This window comes from Mustela erminea, chromosome 5, assembly GCF_009829155.1.
Source record: "Mustela erminea isolate mMusErm1 chromosome 5, mMusErm1.Pri, whole genome shotgun sequence".
Lineage (NCBI taxonomy): Eukaryota > Metazoa > Chordata > Mammalia > Carnivora > Mustelidae > Mustela > Mustela erminea.
The window spans coordinates 99,374,760-99,392,679 of record NC_045618.1 but is presented as its reverse complement, the minus strand read 5'-3'; the positions used below and the strand labels follow the sequence as shown (position 1 = coordinate 99,392,679).

Below are 17,920 nucleotides of genomic sequence, written 5' to 3'. Positions count from 1 at the left end.
GTATAAATAAGTAAGAATAAATTTCAGACTAGAGAAAGGATCAATGCTTATAGGGTCAAAGGAAGAAAGAAAGAATCTACGACAGTAAACAAGTACTAGGATACCAATAGAACATTTGAAAAGATTTTGAGTCATTGAAGCCAAAAGTATGTGCCCACCAAAACAAGTGCCAAGAAGCTTTGAAAGAAGGAACTGTTCTTCAACAATTTTTTCAATGCAGCAAACACATAGGCTTTGTCCATAGAGCATGTAAGTCTGAGCTTACTTATGTTCCCTAAATAAGTGCCCTTTGTGCGCAAAGCACAAGAAAATACATATATTCCTTGTCCTGTTAAGGTATAAATTTAATTTCTACATTATACAGTTAATTACAATGGTCACCAACAAGGAGTGTATTGCCCAAGAACAGAATTGAATTGGATGTTCTAAACCACAAGCCCACCATCTGCAACCTGCTCTTCTGTGATTTTTCAGTTACTAAATGCATTGGCTGAGTGTTTCTCTGGCTTTTCTGTTCAAAGCCTCTACTGAACTCTAAAAATACCTTTGCCAGTATACATAAATCTGGCAACTTTCTTTCTACTTTCAGAACAGGGCTGGACCCGAAACTGCAAAAGAGCTTGTGAAACACCAGCCAAATTACTTCCTCGAACTCCTGTTCCATATTCTGGGCACTGTGAAGCATAACCTCTTCCATTTGACAACCTTTTTTATAATCCTGTAAAATGCCTTATAAACACTCTCTTGGATGTCAGATGCAAAACCTTATCCTCTTCAAGCTGCAGATAACGATACTGAGATACCACCAAATATGATGTCTTGTCCCAGATCACATACTGAGAAGGTAAGTAGATTCAGAATCCCTTTGCGGTCTCTGCTTTTGTTTTCGCTTCTGCAGAACACCCGGTCTCATTCAAGGAGCAATCCCCGCGGTGAGGCACCGCGCGGTGCCCAACAGGGATAAAGGCCACTGAGACTTTCTGGGAATTCAGGCTTGCAGAAATGTCGTGGAAAAAACTCGGCAGAAGACAGGTTGTGCAGGTGTGCAGGGAAGCCTCAAACTGGTACCACTGGCAATGATTTGCAAAACAGGAAGGTGCAGTAGGGTGTGCCGCGGCTTAGTTCACCCGGCACTCCCCCACCTCCTTCCCTGGCGCCCCACGGCCAGGTTACTTCTGGCCCAGTGCCCTCAGCGTACCTTTTCCGTGTTGAACTGGAAAGGCTGCCCTCGTGCCCACCCTTGTCCCTGTACCCGTCACCCTCCAGATTTACCTGACGCAGCTGGGGGCGGTTTAGCGGAGGCCCGTCGGTTCAAGAATGCCCGCGGGCGTCCGTAATCTCCGCGGGTAGCACAGCCCGGGCCCCGAAAGGACGCGCCCGGCCGGGGGGGCCCGGCGGCCTGGCGGCCGGGAGGGTGTCGTGTCCCGACCAGGCCTCAGGGCGGCACTCTGGTCCCGCGGCCGGCGCGCTCGGGCGGGCCGCTGGGCGCCGACCCACGCTGGCCGGGAACGTTTCACCCGGTGACGCAGCCCCGGGTGGGGGACGTGGTGCGGCGGCGGCGGCGGCGGCGGCGGCGGCGACGGTACGCGCCTCCGCCGCCTGCGAGAGGACGTGCGGTGCGGCGGGAGGCGGCGGCCCGGAGACCTGGAGTGGCCGGCGGGCGCCGGGAAAGCGGGACGCGGGCGCCGGCGAGGAAGTAGGTCCCAGACTCGGCGCTCAACAAAGAGCGGGGCCGCCCCCCTCGGATACCGAGCGGGCCCCCGGCTCCCGGCGGGCGGGGAGACCGGCCGGGCTGTTCGCGGGCGGCCAGGAGGGGGAAGGGCCGCGACCGGGCCGCGACTGCGGGGCGCGGGGGACCCTCCTAGGCCCGCTTGTCCGCGGCCCCCGGCGGGGCGGAAGGGAAGGGGCTGGGCCGCTCGGGGTTGTAGTGGTTGCTTGTCCCTCGTGCAGGCGGAGCTGCGGGCAGAGGCTCCATGTTGGGAAGCGGCGCCGCTCGTCCTCGTTAGCGGGAATCGGGGCGCCGCGGGCTGAGCCGGCGGGGGCCGGGCCCTGAGCGAAGATGGAGGCCCCGCTGCGGCCTGCCGCGGACATCCTGAGGCGGAACCCGCAGCAGGACTACGAGCTCGTCCAGAGGGTCGGCAGCGGCACCTACGGGGACGTCTACAAGGTGAGGCAGGCCGGGCCCGGGGCCGGGCTCCTTTCCTGAGGTCGGCTGGCTCTCGGGAATAGGGCCACTTTCTGGCGGAGTATGAGACGTGGGGAAGATGCCTTTATTGTTGCATCTTGGGGATGTAGCGGCCTGGGTTCCTTTTTTACTGAGCTCAGAGCACCCTGTGTTCATTGCTTGCTCTGATCGCCACCAACACGCAAAACTAACCACACCTTTGCAAACCACGGCGGTACTGAGTGTGTGTGGTATAAAGGCTTTTTATGTCTTTTTTGTGGCATTGAGGGAAGTTCGAATCTGCTTTTAGAGTTGCACATGAGGATGTGCTAGTCTTAGCATGGAAAAATGCTTCATGGAAGACAGTAGATGAGAAGAATATTGACATTAGGCATTTGCATTTAAAGAAAAAATTCTTAAGTGGATGAGCTTGATTTAAAAGTCATTATGAAACCAGGTCTGTCATTAATTGTAAGCAGTGTAATACCAATTAAAATGATGTGTGCACGGACATTATTCTGTGGAGAATTCAGCTTTTCCTGGCAGATGTTTCATCGTTTGTATTTGGTTGATTCCCCCCCCCCCCCCCCGCCCTACTTTAGCAGTTCCACTCTCAGGGATTTAGAACATTCCATGACCAAGAAGGGGTAGGAGCTGTTGTCTTCTTAATTGTGCTCTTTTGCATTATTTGAGATAAATGGGGAAGGGAAGGTACTTTTAATTTGGGATTAAAGAAAAATTATGGAGAAGCAAACTGAATTCTGTAAATCCATTGAGTTCTTGAAGGATTAAAAAGAAAGAAGATTGTTTCAGATTGTTTTATGGTTTTTGTTTTCTATTTTAAAAGAAGCGTTAATACAATTCATGTGGCTATATTAAAGGACATTTCCTTTGATTTTTGCAACAGTTTGTTTATTGGGTTTAATCATGATATATGTTCCATTATTCCAAACAACACTCCTGCATATAGCTGAAATGGCCTCCTTTCATATGGGTAATTTACTGTCCACTCCTCTGGGGTATGTTATTGTATTGCACAGATGGTAAAATGTAAAGAAAACATCCTTTTTTTCCCTCCTTTTCTGCTTTTATTATTCCATTAATAATAATGATGCCGAGTGGTATATGACAGCTCTAGTACTGTGTCATTTTACTGAAGTGGACTGTGATGGATAGACTTTTTATTCGTTAAAAGGGCATTTGAATCTTCTGTGTAGGCACTGTTCTAGGTATGGGGTGGTGAACTATAAGGAAAGTCCCAGTTCTTGCCCTATGAATGCCTTTGAATTCAAAGTGGATAATAATGACAGAATCCTCTTTATGTAGAATTAGAGGTAATTAACTCTTCATTGTTAGGTATGGATTAGCCATTTTGTGGAATGCTCTTGAAAAAGTTGAAATTCCTCTTTTGCCTTCTTAGTCCTATTTTTTAGCCATTTTCATCTTATGATTCACTATGAATTAGATCAGTTCAGTTCATGTTAGTGAAATAGTCTAAATTCCAGTTCTTGTATATTTTATCTTCTCCCTCTATAAGAAAATTTAAAGTGTCTTCCCCACAAAAGTCTCAAGATTTCCACTTTAAAAAAAAAAGTATAATAACTATAGCAATTCTCTGGAGAATGACTTTATTCTTGCCAGGAAAAGCAAAGGGTTACAACCCTTAAAGGGAAAACTAATGCTTGTCTTTGACCCTGGAACTTCCCTGCCTTGTGTCTCTCTTCCACAGCTCCTAAATGGAGGATCAGTGACTGAATATCTATCATACATCATCTTCCCGTCCCCACCCCCAGCCCCATCTCCTTCCTCACCACATTCATGCCCTCTCACAGTCATATATATATATTCTTGGCCAGCCTCTGATTCCTAAATATCCTCAAAATCCTGGTTCCTTATCTTTTGTTTTCCTTTTTTCTAATTACCTGGAATCACCTGCAACCCTACCTTCAAATGTTGCTATCTTTCCTGTCCTCAAAAGCACTTAATGCCCTGTTTATCTGCAGTGCCTATTATGATACCCTGCTATGTATTTTTTGTACAAATTTCAATTATTTGAATTCTCTAGGAAAACTCTGGAAAACTATTTCATAGCATACCCATTTTCAGCTAAATACCCATTTTCTCTAAATCCTACAGATTGTGTCAGCTTGTATTTACTTCCTTTTATATACCTAAAAACGTGTAACATTCAGAATGTAGTGCTGAAGTTTTGAAGCTCAGAGCGGTTGGAGTAATTTTGCTATTTATCGCTGTTTCTGATGAGCCAAAAATCTTTGGAAGCTTTAGAAGTATTTTCAGTCAGTGATACAAACTAGTAAAATACTAACGGTAGAAAATAATGAAGGCAAATTAGTTGCTCTTCTAGTCAGGTACCACCTATTTTTCTTTTTAAATACTACAACTACAGCAACTATTTGGAGCAGGATTTTATTCTTGCCAGGAAAAGCAAGTATCTTATGAAACAGGAGCTTTAAAAGGACTGCAGCTTTGAGACTCTTTGTGAATTATGTGTATGCTCTTCAAAAACACAGGTCTCCTCTGAAGCTCCAGTCTTCGCTGAGAATCTCCAGTAGGGGAGGGCTAGGCTATTCCCTGGTAGAAATGATAAGAATTCTTTTAGATAAATAGAGCAAGAGCAGGAAATGGTAGAGGGGAAAGAAACAAAAGAGAAAAGAAATGTGGTGGAAGATGGGTGAAGGATTAGATTTCAGCTGAGCAATCTTTATTTGTAATTAATGTTAATATTCAAAATCTGCCAACAGGAAGAGGAAGTCTGGAGATTTAGTGTTTTCACTATGTTCTGTCCACAGAAGAACTAGACATGTCAAATGATCTAGACAATTATAGTACCATGTTACAGTTTATAATTAACAGTACAAGCCATTGAAGTAGTCTTTATCAAAATGTTTGTATCAAAATTTTTCACAACTTCTATTCCAGAGAAGGTCTTGAAATCTTTTTTGTTTGTTTTTTAACCTTTTGTGGGCTATAAATTCAGAGTGGGCAAACCCATGCATTTTTTTTTTTTCTAATTTTCATGCTTTTTCTGATAGATTATACAAGTATGATTATACAAGTATGACATGTCTAGCTACAAGAGGGAAGGGATAGATGCCTCTTGCTCATCACTGTGTAATAGCAGAGAGATAGATGCTCAGTAAGTATTTGTTGAAGGATGTTAGTTATAGAAAATTACCCAGAGCTAATACAGTTAATAATTCAATGTAGTTTATTTCAGGCTTTTTTTCCCTAATATTTTTAAACCAGTATGTTTCTAAAAATGGCTCTTATAAAATAAGGCTCACATTATATATCTTTTTCCTACTTGAATTGGAATGGCTAGCATTTTCGTTGGTCATTAAATATTCTTCAAAAATAACATTTTTAGGGGTGCCTGGGTGGCTTAGTGGGTTAAGCCTCTGCCTTTGGCTCAGATCATGATCTCAGGGTCCTGGGATTGAGCCCCACATGGGCTCTCTGCTCAGCGGGGAGTCTGCTTCCCCTCCACCCCCCTAACCCGCCTCCTCTGACTATTTGTGATCTTTATCTGTCAAATAAAAACAAACAAACAAATAAACATTTTTAAAGGATCTGTTAAACAAACACTCATTTAGTGAATCTAAGGTTCATATTTGCTTTCAATTAGGAAATTTTTTTTGCAATTATAAATAACGTATAATTTGTATTCAGATCTTTGTCATGTAGTTTTATAATTTCTGTGGGTTCTTCTGGATGCTGGATGAACTGGGTTCACTGGGGCAAATCCCTCTTTTATATATACCCTCCTTTTTTCTCCTTTACACCAGAAGTCACGATTCTGGAATGACTTGAGGCATTTGAATCATGTTTCAGGATCCCTTGTATAGATTCATTTATTCTGGAAATATTTATTGAGTACCAACTAGATGTTAGGGTATGGGATAGAGATGCAAGAAAGAGAAAGTACACTATCAATAAGGAATACATAATTTAGTCAGGAAAACAGATGTGAACACTTGTAATAGTGGAAGCGCCATAGTAGAAGTAAAGTCAAAGAAGTACCTAATTCTGTCTTTCCTGGGAATAGGGGAAGGGAGGAGAGGAGAAAGAACTATGATGTGAACCAGGGAGGATTAACAGAGGAGGGGGCATTAACTGGATTGTAAAAGAATGCAGAGTGATTTTTCAGGTGGACACAATGGGAAAGATATTTCAGGCTATGGGAATAGTGAGTACAAACACCTGGGATCTTGGGAAACCATGACAAATTTTGAGGGATCTGCATCTCCAGATTTGGTTTGACCAAGGATGGCAGAGATGTCATCAATAGAGAACACAGGCGATTTAGGGGCAGAAAAGGACCAGGTAGTGGACCTTATACATCATGTCAAGGAATGTGGACTTCTTTCTGTAAACTGAAGAAACACTGAAGAAGACAATCTTTCATGTTGTAGAGGATGGATTAGGTAAAGTTGCTGGAAGTATAAAGACCAGTTGTTGAATTATCCAAAAGGGAGTTCGTGCAAGCCTAAATTTAGGCTCTGGAACTGAAGATAAAAGGAAGGGATAGATCTGAGTCATATATAGAAGATGATCAAAATTACCTGGTAATTAATGGGGGGGGGAGCAAGTAATCAGTGGCATTTAAAATTCTGACATGGGTGATGATATTGCTGCCATCAACAAAATTAGAAAATACTAAATGTGTGGGTCTGGATCTTGTGTCTGGTTTTGGACATATGGCATTGCATTAGTGGGTATGTAATATAATAGATGGTAGGAAATGTAGCTCTGGCCTTGAGAGATGAACTGAGGATACAGGTTTGGGAGTTATCATCACTTTATGGGGTGATATCTATGAGGTATAGGTGAGGTCATCTAAGAGAGTTTATAGGAGAATTGAGGAAATGCTGCAGTGTTAGAGTGGTGGCAGAAGAAAATGATATATTGAAGGTGTCTGAGAAGCAACAAAGATGGATGAGGAAGTTCTTTTCATAGAAATCAAGATTTTAAGAGCTCATGTCTGTCATCTCCTGCATCCATTCTTTCTCCCTTCTGCTCTGACTGCAATGAGGAAAATATATTGATCTTCAAAAATTATAAATCTGAAGTTTTGTGTAATTTCTCCTTTATTCTCCATGTCCATGGAATAAAACCTTAGAATAATATACACTTTAAGGCCCTGCCTATCCTGATGTTCTAACCATACGGAACTTTATTCAGTTCCTTATATGTTCTGTACTCTCCGTCCTTCAGGTTTTTACTTTTCCTTTTATTAGAATTTTCATCCTCTTCTTTCTCCTCTATCTTCTACTCTTCAAGTATTTTGTTTTGTTGTGTTTTGTTTTTGTTTTTTTTAGATCTGCCTGTTTGTTTATTTGAGAGAAAGAAAGCATACAAGTAGGGTGGTGGGCAAAGGGAGAGGAAAAGAGAATATCTCAAATAGACTCCCCGTGAGCATGGAGCCCAAAGAGGGGCTCAGTCTCACCACCATGAGATCATGACTTGAGCCAAAATCAAGAGTTGGCCTCTTAACTGACTGAGCCACCCATGCGCCCCTGGGTTTGTTTTTAAACATTACATTTTCAGGGAGGCCTTTTGTGTCCTTTAAATGCAGTCATATCTCTTTGCTGTATAATTTCTTACCCTAATACTCATCATTCATCACATATCATTGTTGCTGTCAGTCTTCCTGTTCTGTTTGAACTGCATGAGAACAGAGACCTTGTGTTTATCATTGAATCAGCTAGCCTAGCATAGTGCCTACCAGATATATGTGCTCAATAAATACGTTTTGAAGGACTGAGCAACATATTCGTCATACAAATAAGGAGTTGAAAGGGTTCATTAAGAGCAAAAGATTCAACATCTGTAATCATCAGGAAAATGCAAATCAAAAGTGCAATGAAGTATCACCTTACACCAGTCAGAATGGCTGGTATCAAAAAGACAGAAATAACCAGTGTGGATGTGGAGAAAAAGGAATCCTTTCACACTGTTGGTGAGAATATAAATTGATGTAGCCACTATATAAAACAGTATGGAGGTTCCTCAAAAAATCAAAAATAGAAATGCCATATGATCCAAAAATTCCACTACTGGGTATTTACCCAAAGAAAATGAAAACACTAATTCAAAATAATATATGCATCCCTGTATTTATTGCAACATTATTTGTGTAGCCAAGATATGGGAGCATCTCAAGTGTCCATCAATGGATAACGAAGATGTGGTATAGGTATACACAATGGAATATTAGTCAAAAAAAGAATGAAATTTTACTATTTGTGATGACATTGATGGACCTAGAAGGTATTATGCTAAGTGAAATAAATCAGACAGAAGGACAAATACTGGGTGCCTGGGTGGCTCAGTTGGTTAAGCCACTGCCTTCAGCTCAGGTCATGATCCTGGAGTCCTGGGATCGAGTCCTGCATCAGGCTCCCAGCTCCACAGGGAGTCTGCTTCTTCCTCTGATCTTCTCCCATCTCATGTTCTCACTACTCTCTCTCCCAAATAAATAAATAAAATCTTAAAAAAAAAAAAGGACAAATACTAAATGATTTCACTTATATGTGGAATCTAAAAAACAAAACAAAAATGAACAAACAAACCCAAAAAGCAGAAACAGAGCCATAAGCACAGAGAACAACTGGTGGTTGCCCCAGGGAGGGGGCATGGGGCAGGAGATGGACAGAATGGGTAAAGGGAAGTAGGAGGTACAGGCATCAAGTTATGAAATGAACAAGTCATAGGGATGAAAGGTATAGCATAGGGAATATAGTCAGTGGTATTATAATAGTGTTGTGTGGTGACAGATGTATTCCTGTGAGCAAGGCATCATGATAGGATTGTTGAATCGCTATGTTGTATACTTGAAACTAATGTAACACTTTGTCAGCTATCCTTGAATTAAAAATAGAATAAATTTTTAAAAAGCAGAATTGTTGAGGTAAATGGAAGGAAGTAGAGGGAATGTAGACCCCACCTTGAAGCAGTGTAGCTATGAAAGGAAGAAGCAATGAGACACACAGAAGTTTTTTCCACTGTTTTTTTCCTTCCATTGAGACTGATTACAGCTTTTCAGTTATTATTCTTCGGGATTGTTTTATTACTCAAATAGCCAGGAGTGTAGCTCAATTTAGAGAAGGAATTCCACAGGGAATGAAATCAAGACAAAGGATTTGGGAGGAATTGAAAATTGAGAAAGATTAAAGGCAAAAACTTAAGATGGAATTGTTAGGGACTTAGATAGGAAATACTTTTAAAGATTATTTCCCTCCCTTTTTTCTACCTTCACTCCTTTTTTCTCTCCCTCTTCCTTTAAAGTAGAGCCTCCATTGATTTCCAGCCCCAGTTGTTTCCCTACAAGTGTGGTTAGGATGAGGCACATTGATGTGTGGGGAACTGGGATGGAGCAGGGTGATGACAGGGTGGAAAGGGGTATTTAACATTCAACCAGTATTTAGAGAGGACCTTTTATGTGCCAGACACTATCCTGGGGCCTTGAGAAACATAGGTCAACAAAGTAGACAAAGATTCGCGTTCTCATGGAACTTACATTCTAGTAGGGGGAGAGAGAGACGATAAACATAGTAGATAAGCTGTGTATATGTTAGAAGGTGATTACAGATACGAAAAGAAGGAAAAGTTGAACAGATTAAGGGATTGCCAGGGTGTGATGGGGGAGGTTGAGGGTTGTCAGGGTATGCCTCATTGAGGTTAGATTTGAGTGAAAACTTAAAGCAAATGAGGGACTTAGCTATGTGGATATCTATGTAATCAGAAGTCTTGAATATCTTTCTTACTGAATCACCTGACCCTATCACTGCAGATAAATTGTAAGCTTAGGGTCAGGAATTAGAACTAAGACATGATCATTGACATTATCCCTTCTTACTGGCGGGTGCAAAAGTACGGGTCATTATGATTTTAATTAGATGAGGTTCATCTGTTGGATGTGTTACCCATTCCTCTGTTTTTTTTTTTTTTTTTTAAGATTTTATTTATTTGACAGAGAGAGACACAGTGAGAGAAGGAACGCAAGCAGGGAAAGTGGGAGAGGGAGAAGCAGGCTTCCCACTGAGCAGAGAGCCTGATGCAGGACTCGATCCCAGGACCTTGGGATCATGACCTGAGCTGAGTGCAGACGCTTAATGACTGAGCCACCCAGGTGCCCCATCCTCTGTTATCTTTTAAAAGCATGATTTTGTAAACAAATTTGTAGCTGCTTCTACTGTGTCTCGACCAGTATTCTCTAATCTTTGAACTCTAAAAGTAGGCATGCCTAATGGCCCCAAATATGAAGGTGATAGAATATAGATGCATGTGCTGTTTATTTTCTCTCTGACATTTGATATCAAAACATTACCTATTCTCTCTCTTTTTTGATATTAATACCATTTGTTTGAATATACTGTCGTTTCTGTGCCATGGTAGTCTGGCATAAGAGATTATTGGGTTTTCATGTTAGGGTGAGAGAGGGTGAATAACTTGCAAAAATGGGTTAACTGCAAAAAATAAGGACTGTGCTTCAAAAATCTTATTTAAAATTACATGTTTTATTAAGCTAGTGGATATCTTATTAAAAGCTGTTTAGTTAGATGTTATGTTAAATATTGTGTAAGGTTACTGTGAAAAGTGTGTTATTAGGATGAAGTGTACTATTATGGATGTTTACTATTTTATAAATCATCTAGTTAAATCTTTTTCTTCTTTAAATATTTTATTTATTTATTTGTCAGAAAGTAGAAGCCGGGGAACAGGAGGGAGAGGGAGAAGCAGGCTCTCTGCTGAGCAATGAGCCCAATGTGGGGCCTGAGCTAAAGACAGACACTTACCTGACTGAGCCACCCAGGTGCCCCCAGTTAAATCTTTATTTAGTATTTCTTACTCTGCAGAAGTAGGCTTATTTTATGACTGCCTAAAAAAAGAAATATGGCTCTAGTTATAGATATGAAGCTCTGGGCCATGACTGGAGACAAATTATTTAAAAACTCTTTTCTACCTTCATAGAAATGTGAAAACTATAGAAGTCTTTAAAATATTTTCATCTTGGTGAAGATAGACATGAAACAGTGCCATCACTGCTGCAGCTGTACAAATTATAGTTCCAGAATTAACTTGTGGATATAGCCTTCATGTTAGGCTTATAATACATTTTAATGTTTTTGTTGTTTTTATTACTTAGGTTCAGCATTTTTACTTTAACCATCATTTCCAGTGTTCTTGGTAAAGACAAATGGGATAGATTGCACATTGACTTAGATTTCTTATTCTGCTTTTGCTTTCAAAATTTATAAAAGTTTCACTTCTCAACTTTAAATTGTGGTTTCAGACCAAATATACAGGAAGAGAAATATGAAGGTTATTAACAAGTGATAACCTATATTTTCAGGGCAATTTTTTTGTCAGTTGTCAAATTGTTAATTTGAGAAATGTCAGTTGTCAAAATTGTCAATTTGAGAACTTAATCCAAGTTCATATTAATTGGAGCAGGCACTTTCACCTGGCTGTGCTGGGCTAATTGTACATTGGCTATTGCTCTCCAATTATGTGAGGTACTATTTAAGTTAATGTAGATAGCTCTCCGTAGAAGGGCAAGATGAACTTATGTCGAACGTATCTTTATTTCTGTTAAATGTCATCATCTTCCACTGAGATTTTGATAAATGAATTGGGAAGCCAGGCAAATAGCCTGATCTATCCTTGGAGGTGTTTGGGCCCATGAATCATACCGGCCCCCACCTTCCAACATTTTTACAGAAATGAAATCGGATTAAAATGACTAAGAGTGACTAATGTTAGTTTAGCTCTTTCATAATCAGTATATTATTTGTTTCTGACAATAATCCTATGAAGTAGGGAGAGATTTATTATCATCACTGATTTACCCAAAAAAAAAAACCCTTACTATTTGTCCTAGATCTTACTGTGAGTAAGTGGCAGTATGAGGATTTGAATTCAGATTATCTGACTCTATAATCTCTGTTCTTTCCACTATTCTCAGCTGCCTAGCTGCCTGAGGACTGTATCTTTAAATTCACTGGGGCACACAGAGCCCTTAACACGTTATTTACCGCATAATAAGCTCTTAACAAATTATGGTCAGATGAAACTTTGGTGGCCTCACTCCTCTGCTGAGAGATGAGGGATTTTTTTAGATAGATTTGAATATGCACATCAGCTTCAGTTTGTGGTACTAATTTTAAGAGACACCTTTTCTTGGTTACCCCTTCTGGTCATTACTCTTATCCTCATATTTTCCAAGTTGGAACCCAGGGTTGATTTGCCTTTACTATGGAGATGACTCGGCTCATAGTCACCCCACATTGTAAATAATTAAAAAGAGAATCTGTCCTTTTTCTTAGTTTGGGACACTCTTCCTGCTGTGCTTCTCTTGCCCTCATTTTGTCTGGACTTTAAACTTACGGGTATTATTATCTGGATTAACTGAGTCGCATAGATGGTACTGTGTAATGCTATTATGAATTAAAATAAAATACTAATTATTTCAGGCAGTTATCATTAACTAGTTACTTCTGTGTGCTATCTAATTTAAGGTAAATAGGACTGCCTGAGAAGGATTTGACTTTTAGCATTGTCTTGTGAACCACTGTGTTACTTCTCCTACACCTGCACCTCCTTTATTAGATGAGCTGTGCCTTCTTCCTCTCTTTTTTTAAAGATGTATTTATTTTGGGGGCGCCTGAGTGGCTCAGTTGCTTAAGTGTCTGCTTTCACCTCAGGTCATGATCCCAGAGTCTTGGGATTGAGCCCCCACATCAGGCTTCCTGCTCAGTGGGGAGCCTGCTTCTGCTTCTCCCTCAGTTCATTTCTCTGTTTCTCTCTCTCTCTCAAATAAATAAATAAAACCTTTTTTAAAAAAGGGATTTATTTATTATTTTGAGAGAAGGAGAGGGAGCATGTGTACAGTAGGGGAGAGCAGAGGAAGAGAAAGAATCTCAAGCAGACTCCCCGCTAAGGGAAGAGCCCGAGTGGGGCTTGTTCCTAGGACCCTAAGATCATGATCAGAGGCAAAATCAAGAGTCAGCTGCTCAACCAACTGAGCCCCCTAGGTGCCCCACAACTTATACATTTTAAGTTTTTTAGCTACTAATTGTATTATATGATGGAGTTGATTGGTTCCCTACCAGTTTTTTTTCCCTAGGAAAATTTCCCATTATACATTAGTCATAATAAATATAACACATATATAATATACAATATATTCTGTATGGTATATATATGATAATACAGGTTTTTTTCACTTTAACAATATATTACAAACAACTTTTTATGTTAGTAATTATGTACATTTTATATTTGAGTGTTATTTCTTGTATTATTTTACAATTAAAAAAATTTTTTTGACATAGTTTTCGCTTAGAGCTTTGACTTCATCGTACAATTTTTAATCCATTATCGTTGGATTATCTCCAGGAGTTCCTTATTATAAGCAATGCTGTGATCAGTGTCCTTGAACAAATTCTTAACACAAAAATAAAACTGTTTCTTTAAGTTTTCTGAGCTTTTTGAAATTTTAGTGAATTTTGACTATACCTTCAAAAATGTGTCACCTATCAACAGTGGTTCCCTTTCATCTTAAATCCTTCCTTCCTTTTACTTTGCCATTAGGACATCCAAATAATTCAATTTAAGTACTCTTCTGGATGGAACTCTCCTTTTTAAAAAATCAATCTGTTCTAAGAAAGGGTTAAGAAAATGCTTTTCACAGGCAAGTAAGTGTCCTAACAGGCCAAGGCTTTAGTGTGTCCTGAGATGTTAGTCATGTGGACAGATTTAGAGTAACCCTAACAGGAAGGCCCCAGGCTCGGACTATGTCTGCCTGGGAGTATGTCTGCTGGGGAATGCTGCAGTGCAGTCTCCTTCTATGGCAGTAGGAGCACCTGTCTAGACCTGTGTAACTGTGTGGAAGGCAGCTTGGAAATACTCCACAAAAATTAAGGAATTTATGAGTTGGCAGGGGCCTCTCACACAGTGCAAAAATCCCAAACCCTGTCCTTGACAAGTGGCCATTTAACTTATTTAAACAATAAGGACTTACTCTTTTAAAAGCAGTCAGTTCCTTTTTTAGGTGCTATCTGTAATCTGTCCCAGTGAAACTCAGACAGGGCAGGTACATCTTTGTAATTCTTTGCTCCTATTCCAGCAATACTACCTTCACATCTGAAGTATCTGGTGCATAGGTGGTGCTCAATGAAAAAAAAATTAAAATAATGAATGACTCTTTATTTTAAATTTTCATGTGAACGTTTTATGCTATAAGTGACTCTACCCTTATTGTATTTTGTTCCCATAAACTTAATAGTCTTACTGGAAGTATTTTCCTTGAAATTTATGTAACAATTTGTATATGTATACTATGCCTAGTGTTTATAACCTACCTTTTTCCTTAAAGGATTTATAAGAGAAGTAAAATGAAGCACTTTACTTTGCTATTGTCAGAGGATAAAATATTCCATTTGGTTTTGAATATAACACTTTTAACATTTATTTTTCAATTTTAAAAGTATAACTTTATAGAAATTCAAAAAAAGAAGTCTCCTTTATTGCCATGAATCTATTGTTATAAGTGCTATCAAACTTTGAGCACTTAGTCAAAGTACGTAGTAACCAGAATGGCAGGAAGGGTCTGGAAACTGTATGTAGTATTTTGAAGGGATCGGATGTTTGTAGTTAGAAAGGAGCCCATGTGTGTGTATATGTGTGTGTGTGTGTGTGTGTGTGTATACACATGTATACATATATGTGTGTATATACACATATATACATATGTATACTTATATACAATATGTATATATTATACACACATATATACATATACATACATACATACATATATATTTTAAGGGTTTTATTTATTTGAGAGAGAGAATGCGAGCGGGAGAAAGAATAGGAATAGAGTAGGGGGGAGAGGGATAAGCAGAATCTGCACCAAACATAGAATCCGACACAGGGCTCTATTCCAGGACCCTGAGATCACGACCTGAGCCAAAACCAAGAATCCAGTGCTTAACTGAGTGAGCCACTCAGGCATCCCAGCTTTTATATTTTTTAATCTTAGCAGGGTTAAAATTAGAACTAGCCCCTGACTGCCATAGGCTCTCAATAAATACTTAATAAATTAATAAATTTAGTTACCTGAAATTTGTCACAGTAGGAGGAATATGCTAAATCAGTATTACCTCACAGTCCAAAACTAGGAACTCTGAGGAGAAATTATAGGAAAGTAGATTTTGCTTATCATAGAAAAGCCTTCATTCAACTAAAGTTATCCTAAAGAATTAATATATCAGATTGGCCAAATTACCGCTGCAAAGTAGAAGAGAATTGTTTTTTTAGAACAAAGTTGAATTAGATGATTTCCAACAGTTTCTCTGAACTGGGTTTCTAATAGAACAGTATCTCTGGAGTGGTTTTGGTTTTGTCTGTTTTCACTATTCCTTAATATGGGTGATTTTTTAATATCCCATTCTTGACTTTCTTTTCTTATTCTCCACATTCTTCCTAAGTAATCTCATCTACCTGGCTTGGATTCAGTAATGTTGATAGTGCCCAAATCTGTCTCCAGTCCAGGTTAGCTCTTGAGCTTGAGGAGCTATTAAGTGGCTTACAGGGTATCACTAGTAGGTTTTCCATCGGAACCTAAAATTTAAATATGTTCAAATTTGAGCCATTCATCTATGTCCCTTCACTACCTTCCTGTCTCGAGCCATAAGGTGTGTTCATCTTCTTTGTTTGTCATTGTAGTAAATGGGACCACACTGTCCACTCAGTTGTGCAGTCCAGAAACTAGGGGTTATGCTAGGCTTGCTGTTTCTTTGCATCTTACATTAAATAGCTTACCAGTTTCTAATGGAGACAAGCTTGAACTAAAGTAGAACAGAGGAGGTAAAGGGAAGTGAATGGATTTGATCTATATTTTTAAGTCATCAGGATTTGCTTATACATCAGGTGTAAAAGTAAAAGGAAAGAAATGAAGAATGAAGTTGGGTTTGGATTTAAGCAACAACTGAATGCATGCAATTAATTTTATTTAGATTGGGAAGATATGGGAATGAATGGGTTTATGGAGTAGGGATAATCGAATGTTCTATGTTAGACATGTTAACATTGAGATGCCTTTTAGGTTTCCATGGATTTAGGAATGTGAAGCTGAGTAAGGAGAGATTTGTCCTGGAGATGGTTGTTAAAGCCATAAGACTGCATAGGAGAATGTCAGATAAAGAAAAACTGAAATTTCGTCATTACTCAGGATAGGTAAGAAAAGAGGGAGTAATAAAGAGGCTGAAGCATTATTGAAGGTTTGAAGAGGAGAGTAAAATAGTCCTAATGAAGAGTGGGAAATAGCTTCTCCTCGTGGAAAAGTTGTAGTTTGAAATTTGTGTTGTGATTTCAAAATAAGATCAGTTAGCATCATTTTAAATTTGTTTCCAGCAGCATTAGCTGGCTAGCTATTTAATACCAGCATAGATTGAGTGGATTATGTTTAATCAGATTAGGATTTTTGCAAAGCTAGTGTGATACAGGGCAAGATGGGACAGAAGTTAAGGGAGTTTGTGAGAGAGTGACTGGAAATGGAGTGATGGACTATGGAACCCTGAAAATTGAGGGAATGTGAGGAATTGAGATATAATTGGTAGCCCTAAGGAACTGCTCTGATAAGAATGGAAGGACTGGGACTGAAAGGGTAGATCATCAGCAGGAAGTACAGTGTTTGAAATCAAGATTCAGATAGGAGGTCAGGGAATGAAAAGTCAGGAAGTAGGTCTGGAGGCAAGAAAAGGAATGGAGAAGAAGACTGACCCAGAGACCATAAAGTCTTGAATGAACAAGGAGGGGGTGACCAAGAAGTTAGTAGGTGGTAGCTCCAAGAGAACAGTGGTTGATATAGTCTGTCTTGAGCTGCAGAGGAATCTCGATGTGTCACCCTTCCCTTATTTACACTATTAAGTTCCCTTACCACAAGATAGTTCTTCTTTGAGATGCCCGTGTTTTCTCCTGTCTTTACCATGTTGTCTGGAATTCTGCCATAATCATCACCACCACTACCACCACCATCATGCTTCTTCTGCAGCCCCAACATCTCTTTTCAGGTCTCAGGTTAGATTTACTTTCTCTTGGAAGCTTTCTCCAGCCAGCTTTGAATGGGGTCAGAACCTCCTATGTTGTCTTATGTCACCTTTGAGGGCACTTGTGACACTGTATGGTATTTACTGTTCACTTCTCTCTCTCTCTCTCCAACTGATAAAAGCCTTGGAAGACAGGAACTTTTTTGTTTCATTAATTCCCCAATATCAACAACAGTACGTGATGCATAGTCAGTAATATTGGTTCAATGAGCCAGTCAAAAACAGTGTTCCAAAACAGTATACCAAAAACAGGTATAGAGGTTTTATAGCCTATGACATAGTTTACATTTTTTTTTTTTGGATGAACCAGTACTTCACATTCTTCAAACCTTACAGATGCTGTGTTGCTACTTTTGTATTGTAGTTCATATTCTTAAATCTGGGATGCATAATCCTGACTGAAAATAGTCACTGGCCACTAGAGATAGCTTGTTACATACAGGGATGTCTCAATTTTCTGTAGTTATGTTAAATAATATTTTTGGAAGAAGGGGGCGTATTTAAAACTGGTGCCCCCAGTTGGCTTTCCAGAAAAGTTTTTGTGACCCTAAAAATATGCTGGAAGGAAGTTAATTGGAGATAGGTTGAGGGGCCTAATGTGAAGAATAATAAAGTTTGTATA

General features: G+C 39.8%; 1 protein-coding gene across 4 annotated transcripts in view; it reads left to right on the top strand.

The window, feature by feature from the left end:
* Positions 1-677: 677 nt before the first annotated feature.
* The window catches only part of MAP4K5 (mitogen-activated protein kinase kinase kinase kinase 5), a 106,984-nt gene continuing 89,741 nt past the window's right edge, over positions 678-17,920 (top strand). Inside the window, exons 1-2 of one of the 4 annotated variants that reach the window (XM_032344182.1) lie at positions 678-844; positions 1,951-2,167. In XM_032344182.1, the coding sequence (XP_032200073.1) occupies positions 2,060-2,167 (108 nt within the window). In that variant the 5' untranslated portion in view covers positions 678-844; positions 1,951-2,059. Of the gene's footprint in view, positions 845-1,451; positions 1,697-1,950; positions 2,168-17,920 lie in introns of those variants that run through there. The other 3 variants (XR_004285975.1, XM_032344181.1, XM_032344183.1) reach the window with 3 other exon arrangements.